Source organism: Tachysurus vachellii, chromosome 14 (genome assembly GCF_030014155.1).
Source record: "Tachysurus vachellii isolate PV-2020 chromosome 14, HZAU_Pvac_v1, whole genome shotgun sequence".
NCBI classification, from domain to species: Eukaryota; Metazoa; Chordata; class Actinopteri; order Siluriformes; family Bagridae; genus Tachysurus; species Tachysurus vachellii.
Window position 1 is genome coordinate 23,444,818 of NC_083473.1, and position 12,500 is coordinate 23,457,317.

The 12,500-nt window shown below is 39.2% G+C and overlaps 2 protein-coding genes across 2 annotated transcripts in view; one reads left to right on the forward strand and one right to left on the reverse strand.

The window, feature by feature from the left end:
• irak4 (interleukin-1 receptor-associated kinase 4) overlaps nt 1-6,418 on the forward strand; it is a 10,455-nt gene extending 4,037 nt beyond the window's left edge. Inside the window, exons 4-11 of the mRNA XM_060886350.1 lie at nt 2,066-2,226; nt 2,346-2,410; nt 3,216-3,330; nt 3,615-3,724; nt 4,563-4,749; nt 4,848-4,910; nt 5,101-5,259; nt 6,200-6,418. Of these exons, the coding sequence (XP_060742333.1) occupies nt 2,066-2,226; nt 2,346-2,410; nt 3,216-3,330; nt 3,615-3,724; nt 4,563-4,749; nt 4,848-4,910; nt 5,101-5,259; nt 6,200-6,226 (887 nt within the window). The 3' untranslated portion in view covers nt 6,227-6,418. The remainder of the gene's footprint in view (nt 1-2,065; nt 2,227-2,345; nt 2,411-3,215; nt 3,331-3,614; nt 3,725-4,562; nt 4,750-4,847; nt 4,911-5,100; nt 5,260-6,199) is intronic.
• A 449-nt stretch (nt 6,419-6,867) lies between these two features.
• twf1a (twinfilin actin-binding protein 1a) overlaps nt 6,868-12,500 on the reverse strand; it is a 9,485-nt gene continuing 3,852 nt past the window's right edge. Inside the window, exons 5-9 of the mRNA XM_060886351.1 lie at nt 11,215-11,319; nt 10,434-10,559; nt 9,303-9,453; nt 8,088-8,209; nt 6,868-7,963 (exon numbers count right to left, since the gene is read on the reverse strand). Coding sequence (XP_060742334.1) covers nt 7,793-7,963; nt 8,088-8,209; nt 9,303-9,453; nt 10,434-10,559; nt 11,215-11,319 — 675 coding nt within the window. The 3' untranslated portion in view covers nt 6,868-7,792. The remainder of the gene's footprint in view (nt 7,964-8,087; nt 8,210-9,302; nt 9,454-10,433; nt 10,560-11,214; nt 11,320-12,500) is intronic.

Sequence of the window (12,500 nt, forward strand, 5' to 3'; positions counted from 1 at the left end):
ACACACACTCCTAATCCAATACTGACTTCACAGTGACTTTCATACGATGGATTTAAACCAACTCCCAAGTTAATATGTACAATAAAACTTAGTAACTCTGTCTACTTAACATAAGCAAATAGACAGCTTGATGATGTTCTTTATTAAATCGTGTTGTTTAGAAAATGCTTTTTGTGTCTTTGTGACCGTCAGCATCGATCGGTCTTATTTTGTCATCATCTTTTATAGTACATCATATTGCAATTCACATATTTATTATAGGCAAGCGTTTGTTTTAACCGACTGAAAAGCTGTAGTTCCAAAAGCTGAATGAAAGAAAAATCTTAAAGGTGGGGTCTCTGTTGTTTGAAAGCCAATGTTGACATTTGAAATCACCAAAACTAACACGCCCCTAACCCAAATGGGTCCCACCCCTGTATTGATAGCTCCGCCCACACATACATACGTAACCCAGGCGACTAACGGAAAGTAATGTGTCTTTATCATAGCTGAAGGGAAGAACAATACGATTACAGATAAACAAACAAGCAAAAATGACACACAAACATAATCATGTAAAGGACAAAGACATATATTAGTTCTGTGTAACAAAACAAAACCAACGTTACTCACCTATCGAGAAGGAAAAAAGCGCCTCGGCGTCTTAAGTAAAGTTGGTCACATATTCACAGATTGGAGTTTCCCGAGTCAATAACTCCTGAGGTAAACACTGTTACTACACAAAACACGGTTGTAGCTGCGTCTCTACATTACTACGATAGAAAAGAGGTGTTATTTGTGTAGTAACAGCGTTTAGCTCAGGAGTTATTGACTCAGGAAACTCCAATCTGTGAATGTGACCAACTTCCTGCTCCTTCAGTTCTCTCCAGCGCTGGAAAGCTGATCCTATATTAACACGTCCTACTTCTTACCTTATCGTAAGTCTTTCTTCTCTTTCTTTCTTTGTTTTTATCCTCCATGTCAATGTTAAAACCGCTTTCTGTTAATGTCACACATGCGCACTGAACACTCTCTCCGCCCATATTGACAAGACACGCCCCTTTCTGCTCATTGGCTACATGTTTGTTTTGTTTTTGTTTTGTTTGTCGTCCCGACTCTACGGTGGCCGGGAAGTGCAAAACAAATTAACAAAACCCAAACCAAATTAACAAATCAGAAAACACATTAACAAATTCGAAAACACAACAACAAGTCAGACAACCCAGAAACGGTAGTGTATCGTTTTTGAATGGAAACTTACCGATCATTGGACAAGACACCTGTCACTCAAGATATACAGGTATGGAATCTTATGTGTAATGTGTAAAGTTCTCCGTTTAAATAAAGTTCTCCGTTCAAGAAAATAACAGAATTAATCCACAGTAATCCATTCCATCCATCCATTCCAACTTTTCCCTGTGGCAGACTGTTGAACTTCATGTATACTTTGAGTGACAGGTGTCTTGTCCAATCACAAACTATACCAATCGCTTCCGGGTTGTCTGAAATGTCGTTGTGTTTTCTGATTTGTTCATTTGTTTTCTGATTTGTTAATTTGTTTTCTGATTTGTTAATGTGTTTCATGCACCGGTTTAGACAACCCGGAAGCGGTAGGTATAGTTTGTGAATGGAAACTTACCGATCATTGGACAAGACGACTGTCATTAAAGATATAAAGGTGAATGAAAGGTGTCTCGTCCGATGATGGTAAGTTTCCATTCACAAATTATACCAACCTCTTCCGGGTTGTCTGACTTATTAATGTGTTTTCGGTTTTGTTAATTTGGTTTGGGTTTTGTTAATGTGTTTTCGGTTTTGTTAATTTGTTTTGCACTTCCCGGCCACCGTACGACTCAGTTTTCTGAAGCATTTCTCAAACAACGGAGACCCCACCTTTAATGTTTAATAATCTGCACTTGTGTAGTCTTTCCTGATGTAGCTTAAGTCACCAGTTCAAGAAATTGGACTATAGCCATTTACTTGTCAGATATTTCATCGGTAAGATAAACAAAACAGAGAAAACACAAATATGAGAAAATTAAATAATCGTATGATCTAATCATATGATCTGCTTTCTCGAATCCAGGTTTCTACGCCTTCACTTATCGTGAGCTGACACACATCACAGGGAACTGGGATGAGCGGCCAGCTTCAGTGGGAGGCAGCAGACTGGGCGAAGGTGGCTTTGGAATCGTTTTCAAGGGTCTGCACAACATCAAGCCTGTCGCAGTAAAGAAACTGAACTTAGTAAGTACTTGCAACTTAGAGTGATGTACGAACCTTTAAGTGCACATGCGTTATTTGAAGCAACAATAAGCACCGGTGTGCATTGTGGTCATTATTTTTGTTATATCTTCTGCTTAAAGGTAGATGGTCTGTCTCCTGAGGAACTCAAGTCTCAGTTCAGTCAAGAGATTCAAACACTAAGGAGGTGAAAAACCACTCAGAACTTTCCTACTGTCTGTGTGTGTCACTCTTTTCCACTCTGGCTCATAATAAAAGCTTAAAGGTGGGGTCTCTGTTGTTTGAAAGCCACGTGAAAAGAAACGTTTGAAAGAAATGTGTCTTTATCATAGCTGAAGGGAAGAACAATACGATTGCAGATAAACAAACAAGCAAAAATGACACAAGCATAATCATGTAAAGGACAAAGGCATATATTAGTTCTGTGTAACAAAGCAAAACCAACGTTACTCACCTATCGAGAAGGAAAAAAGCGCCTCGGCGTCTTAAGTAAAGTGTTCCCGAGTCAATAACATGAGTTATTGACTCGGGGAAACTCCAATCTGTGAATGTGACCAACTTCCTGCTCCTTCAGTTCTCTCCAGCGCTGGAAAGCTGATCCTATATTAACACGTCCTACTTCTTACCTTATCTTAAGCCTTTCTTCTCTTTCTTTCTTTGTTTTTATCCTCCATGTCAATGTTAAAACCGCTTTCTGCTAATGTCACACATGCGCACTGAACACTCTCTCCGCCCATATTGACAAGACACGCCCCTTTCTGCTCATTGGCTACACGTTTGTTTTGTTTTTGTTTTGTTTGGTTTCCCGACTCGGTTTTCTGAAGCGTTTCTCAAACAACGGAGACCCCACCTTTAATATTTATTATTTAGATGGTAAGTTTTCTAACAGCATCAATATGTTCATATGGTCACTTATTAAGTGTTATTTTGTCCGGCGTGTTTAGTGCTTTGATGGCACGAATATGTATTTCTTGTTTTGTTTTTCTTTCCAGGTTAAAACATGTGAATCTGGTGAATATGGTTGGTTATTCCAGTGATGGCCAGTATCCATGTTTAGTCTATGCTTACATGACTAACGGTTCATTATTGGATCGACTAGCGTGTTTGGTAAGTAATTAAATCCAATTTTATATCACTTCTATGACCTCTCTCTGCACCTCACCAATCAAACGTTTTTGTATAGTTCGGATTTAAACCGTCGTATCTCGAACCACACATCCCGCTCTGAAGCAGCTTGAACCTTTTGGTTTTTTTTTCCCAGAATGACAATATACCAGTTCTGTTTTATTCGTACATGCAGTTGTGTTGTCGATTTAATCCCAATTTAGCAGATTAGTCATTATTTACAGTCAAGTTTCAGCTGTTTAACATTATTGTATACTTGTGTACAGGAGGAAAGCAGTCCTTTATCCTGGCAGGTGAGGAGCGTGATAGCGCTCGGGACAGCCAGAGGACTCGAGTACCTTCACCAACACAACCACATACATCGGGATGTGAAAAGGTGCTGAACTTTTGATTCTTAATTAAAATAGTGCTGATCAGCTTGGAATAACAGAGCAGTTGAGGTTTAAGGGCCTTTCTCAAGGGCCCAGCAGTGGCAGCTTGTTGGAGCTGGGATTCGAACTTGCGTCCTTCTGTTCAGTACATAAACGATATAAAATGACGTGTGTGTGATCCTTTTGTGCTGTAGTAGTCCTGCTTATTTAAAGATTTCCTATGAAAGTTTAAGTCATTTTTACATTTATAAATTAATAGCTTTGTCACTTTGATCTTATTTATGTGCATTTAGTTACCAACATTTAGAACAATGACCCAGTCCCAGGTTCTGGTTGCCTTTAAACCTTTTTTTTTGTGTATGCTAAACAGTAGTAACTTTTAAATAATATAATATTAAATAAATAACAGGCACGGTGGCTTAGTGGTTAGCACGTTCGCCTCACACCTCCAGGGTTGGGGGTTCGATTCCCGCCTCCACCTTGTGTGTGTGGAGTTTGCATGTTCTCCCCGTGCCTCGGGGGTTTCCTCCGGGTACTCCGGTTTCCTCCCCCGGTCCAAAGACATGCATGGTAGGTTGATTGGCATCTCTGGAAAATTGTCCGTAGTGTGTGATTGCGTGAGTGAATGAGAGTGTGTGTGTGTGTGTGTGCCCTGTGATGGGTTGGCACTCCGTCCAGGGTGTATCCTGCCTTGATGCCCGATGACGCCTGAGATAGAGACAGGCTCCCCGTGACCCGAGGTAGTTCGGATAAGCGGTAGAAAATGAATGAATGAATGAATGAATAATAAGGTGCATTCTAATAAAATAAAAATTTTAAATAAAAATGTATTTTACTTTATAGTGGGAATATCTTGTTGGATGAATCCTTCGTTCCCAAGATTTCAGATTTTGGTTTAACGCGTGCGTCGGCTAAGCGCTCGAACACGACGGTGATTACTGAGAAAATCGTTGGGACGACGGCTTACATGGCACCAGAGGCCCTGAGAGGAGAGATCACACCAAAGTCAGACATCTTCAGCTTCGGAGTGGTTCGTCACAGCTTAATTGTTAACCAGTGGAAACTGGGAATTGTGTAAAGAAATGGTGTAATAGTAATAAAATCATTTTAACGTACTGGTCCTTCCAGGTGCTGCTGGAAATTCTGTCTGGACTTCCTCCTGTTGATGAAAACCGGGACCCAAAACTTCTGGTCAGTCCTCAGCAATAAATGTCATTCTCATACTAATATTATATCCTTATACCCCCTTATGTCACCCTTATTCATGCAGCATAATCACACACTTAATGTCAGAATTTCTAAACATATGTTACTTATAGTACAGTTTACAATATTAACCTTCTGTTCGTATCGATTTTACGTTTTACGTCGTCTTTCTCAGATGGAGATGAAGGACGAGATCGAGGATGAGGAGATCACACTGGAGGAGTTTATAGATAAGAAAATGATGGATTGGGATATGGAGTCTGTGGAAAGGATGTACAACGTGGCCAGCCAGTGCCTGAGTGAAAGGAAGAACAGGAGACCTCTGATAAAGGAGGTGTGTATTTCTATCATGATACAAACTCTTGAAGTACTTTAGATGGCTTCAATCCTGGATTAAAGCTGGAACAAGGTGTCAAGGCCTCAAATATACATATAACACTGTGCCAATAAACCAAAACTGCTTCATTTCAATGCATTAAGAAGTCCCTCAAATACTGTACGTGTTTAAAGGTGGGGTCTCCGTTGTTTGAAAGCCAATGTTGACATATAAAATCACCAAAACAAACACGCCCCTAACCCAGATGGGTCCCACCCATGTATCGATAGCTCCGCCCACACATACATACGTAACCCAGGCGACTAATGGAAAGAAACGTGTCTTTATCATAGCTGAAGGGAAGAACAATACGATTGTAGATAAACAAACAAGCAAAAATGACACACAAGCATAATCATGTAAAGGACAAAGGCATATATTAGTTCTGTGTAACAAAACAAAACCAACGTTACTCACCTATCGAGAAGGAAAAAAGCGCCTCGGCGTCCCATCGCAGGCCTTCCTGCTCCTTCAGTTCTCTCCAGCGCTGGAAAGCTGATCCTATATTAACACGTCCTACTTCTTACCTTATCGTAAGTCTTTCTTCTCTTTCTTTCTTTGTTTTTATCCTCCATGTCAATGTTAAAACCGCTTTCTGCTAATGTCACACACTGAACACTCTCTCCGCCCATATTGACAAGACACGCCCCTTTCTGCTCATCGGCTACACGTTAGTTTTGTTTTTGTTTTGTTTGGCATCCCAACGCAGTTTTCTGAAGCATTTCTCAAACAACAGAGACCCCACCTTTAATGTACAAGCTTTCACAAGACAAGGATTCACAAAGAAGGATTTGCTTAATAACTCTTGTAGCAATATAGGACCATTAAATAAATCTCGCTAACTGAGAATTTTTTTTCCATCTCTTGAAAATTTCTCTGTTGTGTTTTCATCTGCTAGGTGCTTGTTGAGTTGGAAGGACCATAAACTTCAATCATCTTCTCACCAACGTCCAGAGAGACAAGAAACCCGACTCGTAAAAATCTAAAACGTTCTGTAAATATTCTGTACATTATGTTTTTTTTTTTTTTTTATGATTTCCCTATTAAAGAAAATCAAACTTAAGTGTGTGATTTTGATATTAATCAATTAAAGAAGTCATTTCTGATTTGAATATTTTTATTCTTAAAAAAAAAAAAAAAAAAAAAACAATACAGAAAAAGCACTCTGAAGACCACCGAACAGGAGACACAATTCACTATATGATTCCATTTACATGACCGTTGGCTCGTGCAGATGTTCAGACAGTGGTTTATCTTTAGACGTGTTTGGCTTCTGTATCATCATGCTAGTAGTTTTCCCGATGCCTTGTGCTACATTTGTAGAAAATACACAATCAGCGCCAGCAATTAGAAGCAAATAAGAAGTGAGCTAGTTCTAAAATTCTAAAAGTTATTATTGTAAATATGTATTTCAAGTAATTCTCTGAATAAAAATTCTGAAGCCAATTCATCTCGTTCAACCTTTCTGTTTGTTGTTTCCCTTATCTATCGGTGTACAGTGTAAAGTTTCACACAGAGTGGATTTGCATTGATTTCTACCCGGTAGGTCGAGACGTTTCTACGACTCTGGGTTTCGTTTTTTTTCCCCCCCCGGTAAACGGTAGCTAAATTAGACAGAACGCCAAACTAAGCCACGCTACAGAGATCAAAACAAGCCTGTGGTCTACGCGACTTGCATCGTTACGTAGGGGAAAAAAAACCCAAAACTTTTCTCTGCGAATGGGAAGATGAGCAAGTGACAGTCAGTTATATATCAAAAACGATACTTTTATTGCGATATAAAAAGCGACGTCTAACGTTAAAATATCTATGAGCGGAGTTCGTAAATGTGAGCTGAGCGTACAGTGTTTTTTTGTTGTGATCTTTGAATACGTCTATAACTTAGGCCTCGTGTAAAAATACAAAACTTTTTACACAGTTGGAATTAAAAAAAAAAAAAAAAAAAAAAAAAAAAAAAGATAAATGGATTTTGTGGAGGTTTTTTTTGTCCTTTGTTCACATTTCAGAGCTTACATGCTCGTGCTAAAGTAGTAGTAACCGTCCGATAACGTAACAATTCTTACTGCGCTCGCTGAACGATGCGTGAGATTTTCAGAACATTCTACATACAGACCTGAATGGTGCCTCTTTATATCATGATTTCTAATTGTTTAAATCTGTGGTATGTATTACAGTGATGCCAGTGTCGTGTGTATGGGTTTTTTTTTTTTTCAGTTCTGCACTAAGAGGAAGATTCCTGGCATTAATTAGAACACTTTTAGCTCATGTTTTGTTTTCAGACCAATTGAGTCAGCTACAGAAGTCAAACCACCACATGAGTAAGTTTGGATGCGTGCATAGTTCATTATGAGGCTGTTGATTTGGGGGCAAAATATACATATGCTGTGTTATTATTATTATTTTTTTTTTTTTAAAGGTAGATAGCTTTGTGTAAAACAGGCCTCCGCTGTTTGGAACGTTCCACAGGGAAAAAAGACGGAATGCGGTCGGATTAATCGTCGGCTTCCTCGCCGTCTCCGGGATGTCGAGTGATCCTGCGGTCGCCTCGCCTTCCGGCGGGACCTTTGGGTTTAGCGAACGCCTGTTTGTGTGCGTGCTGTTTGGGGTGAACCTCTCCGTACAGGAAGTCAGCGGTCAACTCTTCACCGTTATCGATTTCCAACTGAGACGGCAAGAGATATGGGGAAGAAAAATAAATAAATAAATCAGGAAAATTTGTAAGAACTGATCAAAATAAAGTTTTTATTTTAGTTAAGAATTATTCAGCAGTTTTTTGACGCTCGTACCTTTTTCTCTACCTCCATCTGCAGTTTGTTCTCCACCATGTCTATGAGAGGATTCTTACAGCTGGAGTAAAGCATCCTCTCTTTAATACTGCAGCTGTAGCCAGGCATCGAGTAAATGAACACTACAACACATTAAATGTTATATGAAGACGAATGTCTGATCTAATATGATATAAAAAAAAAAAAAAAAACGAACAAATATAACCAAGAAAACAAAGTCAAGCTCTGAACCCGTTTTATTCACATCCTTACGGCATTCTTTTGTGCTCTTATATAGCTACCGTGATCGGAGCAGAAAGTCTCTGCAAGCCTTAAAAAACATTAAAGGTGGGGTCTCTGTTGTTTAAGAAATGCTTCAGAAAACTGCGTCGGGACGCCAAACAAAACAAAAACAAAACAATCGTGTAGCCAATGAGCAGAAAGGGGCGTGTCTTGTCAATGTGGGCGGAGAGAGTGTTCAGTGTGTGACATTAGCAGAAAGCGGTTTTAACATTGACATGGAGGATAAAAACAAAGAAAGAAAGAGAAGAAAGACTTACGATAAGGTAAGAAGTAGGACGTGTTAATATAGGATCAGCTTTCCAGCGCTGGAGAGAACTGAAGGAGCAGGAAGGCCTGCGATGGGACGCCGAGGCGCTTTTTTCCTTCTCGATAGGTGAGTAACGTTGGTTTTGTTTTGTTACACAGAACTAATATATGCCTTTGTCCTTTACATGATTATGCTTGTGTGTCATTTTTGCTTGTTTGTTTATCTACAATCGTATTGTTCTTCACTTCAGCTATGATAAAGACACGTTTCTTTCCGTTAGTCGCCTGGGTTACGTATGTATCTGTGGGCGGAGCTATCGATACAGGGGTGGGACCTATTTGGGTTAGGGGCGTGTTTGTTTTGGTGATTTCAAATGTCAACATTGGCTTTCAAACAACGGAGACCCCACCTTTAAGAAAACATTTTCCACTGATTTTAGGAACACTGCAGCATGGAAATTTTCAATCAGTACAAAAATAATGATTTTATGTCTGATATAAAATGAGTCATTAGACTGCTGGCTTGTGATGTTTTTATGTCTGTTGAGGACCTTGCGTAGAATTTAAGTGGTTGAAGATAACAACTTCAAATTCTAAAGGCTTATGAACAAACACTTGGTGCACCTCAGAGAGCAGAAATGGGTTTGATATCAACGTTTACTTTGTAGATAAGATGAAGATATTTACCTATAGACTCCAGGTAGTCTCCCTCGTGTGTGTGCTTGTAGAGGAAGAAGTGGTAGCGTGCGGCGTCTTTAGGAATCCTCTTGGGTAAATCTTTCAGATCCGTCAGCTCGGTGTTAGACAGCATGATGAGCTCCTTGACAAAATCGACTTTCTGTTGATTCACGACACAGAAAGATAAACCTGTTCAGCGTCTGACTAACCGAACCATTCTCATGGTTTTACTTCAGATTTCATTCATTCAATCGTTGTATCGATATCATCCACCATCAAGTTACATGTAAGTTACTTATTTGTAGAGGGATAATTTAATATTAATTAAAAATATATTCTTGTTTAAAAAACAGAAAAGAATTTAATATTAATAAATTTAATATTAATTAAAAATATATTCGTTTAAAAAACAGAAAAGAATTTAATATTAATAAATTTAATATTAATTAAAAATATATTCTTGTTTAAAAAACAGAAAAGAATTTAATATTAATAAATTTAATATTAATTAAAAATATATTCTTGTTAAAAAAAACAGAAACAAATTTAATTTTAATAATTTAATATTAATTAAAAATATAGTCTTGTTAAAAAAACAAACGAATTTAATTTTAATAAATTTTATATTAATTAAAAATATATTCTTGTTAAAAAAACAAACAAATTTAATTTTAATAAATTTGATATTAATTAAAAATATATTCTTGTTAAAAAACACAGAAGAATTTTTGTTTTCCCGCTTTTTCCTTCTTTTCTTTCCCCCTCCTCCAGGCAGTCCCTTTTGCCCTGGCTCTGGCCAAGTGGTGAAGGCGCTGGACTACCAATCGGAAGGTTATGAGTTCGATTCCCACATCCACCAAGCTGCCACTGCTGGGCCCCTGAGCAAGACCCTTAACCCTTAATCGCTCAGTTGTATAAATAGGGGAGTCTGCTAAATGATAGAAATGTAAATTTGCATGTTTTTATACATAATTCAAGAGTATATAGAAAATATGAAAATAAACGATTAGTTATTAAGAAGAAGAAGAAATAAAAGAGATGGGACCGGTGTTGCTTTTTGTAATATGTAGCTGTATATTCCTTAAATATTACTTTACAACATCCATCCGTCCGTTTTCTGTACGAGGAACCCGGACGTACCAGCTGGACGTAGTTGAGCTTCTTGTCCTTGAACTTCTGCAACGCCTGCATGGCATCTCCGTGCAAAGGGAACGCGACACCCTGCAGCGTCTGCTGCTTGGTGTCCACGCCGATGTCGGTCTGCACCTGAACACGTACAACACATCAACACGTGTATCGATCGCTTTACTAACAATCTTCAAATAATCTACACACATAAAATGATACACGAGAAGCTTCCTTTATTATTCTTGAATAAAGTATGTAACCTGCCCTGGATTATTTTAATCATTTTTTATGATTTATTTTTTAATCTCTATCGATGTTATAACGTTCTTAACAAATCTGTGCTCTCAGATACACCATGAAAAAAACATCGTTCTGTAGATCTCTGCAGTCTGGTGCCATATAACTCGCTTCCCGTAGTCACTTCCTTTCTGCAACTTCTCCTTCTCTGATTGGTTGTCTTCAGGAAGGAAGACACGGCTCCAGCTTTTCAGCGCATTTCCTTATATGGTTCTGCCTTAAGACACACGATTTCCACCGAAAACAAGAAGCTCAGCAGTGACTTCAGAGAGCAAAACTAACCGCTCTTTATAAATGCCAGGGATTCTGTTGCACCGAGCCAAAGCAGAATAACTTTAGCTACACTGCGGAGATGAAAGAACGTTTTTAGGTAGGTTCTTACTCAAAAGCGCTTTATTCCACAACCTCTGAAGGTCCCCAGGTATCTTTTACTCCCTAACATCATCTACACATAACATCTAAACGATTCCCGTCGACCCGAACGGGTCTCGTGTACCTCGCTGAGCTTAATCTTCTTCAGTTCTTCTTCAGCAGCAGTGAGTGGAAGAGGTGCAGCCTGGGACATGAGGTACTTCTTGTAACCGCTCAGAGAAATGTCATCCTGAGGAAGAACAGCGAAAGATCGTCAAGTTACTTCTATGTGAATTATATATAGTACTGAACAATGACTGGTGTTGTACAGAACTACTGTATCTTGCAGTAAATCCTGTCATTTTATACAGCGGTGTTGTTGTTTATTCAGATTTGCACGGTTCTCTTTCTGATATTTTTCTCTCTCTTAACATTTCTGCTGTAATATACTGTATATCTCATGAAGATCCAATTCCACTTATTTATTATTTTGCTCTAGAGTCATGTGCTGAATCTGAACATCCTTACATCCCGAAGTGGTAGGTTTTTTTTATTTTTAATCTCTATTCATAAAACAGTAGGACAGAAATCCCCACATGACCTGCTGCATCTGCTGACATTCTGCAGCATGGCACTGATACACACCACACCGCACTGCACTGCACTGCGCTATCCCATAATGCAACTGCACTCTGGCACTGCAGGGCTGTCGAACTCGATAATGCTGGAAGGCAGTGCCTCGGCTCTTTTTAAGAGGTATCGAACCCGGTTCCTTATGGTTAACAACATCCGAGTAAATTGTTAACTTTGAACAGTTTTTTTTAAAAGGTTATTATGAGATTTTAGGTCACATGACAGTGGAAATATGGCAGATGTATTCTGTATTGTACATAAATACACTGATCAGTATTGAATGTACTGAATCAGAGGCAGCGGGAACCGAATCGAATGCAGCAGCAGGTACTGAAACGAATGCAGCAGCAGGTACTGAATCGAATGCAGCAGCAGGTACTGAAACGAATGCAGCAGCAGGTACTGAATCGAATGCAGCAGCAGGTACTGAATCGAATGCAGCAGCAGGTACTGAATCGAATGCAGCAGCAGGTACTGAATCGAATGCAGCAGCAGGTACTGAATCGAATGCAGCAGCAGGTACTGAATCGAATGCAGCAGCAGGTACTGAATCGAATGCAGCAGCAGGTACTGAATCGAATGCAGCAGCAGGTACTGAATCGAATGCAGCAGCAGGTACTGAATCGAATGCAGCAGCAGGTACTGAAACGAATGCAGCAGCAGGTACTGAAACGAATGCAGCAGCAGGTACTGAAACGAATGCAGCAGCAGGTACTGAAACGAATGCAGCAGCAGGTACTGAATCGAATGCAGCAGCAGGTACTGAATCGAATGCAGCAGCAGGTACTGAATCGAATG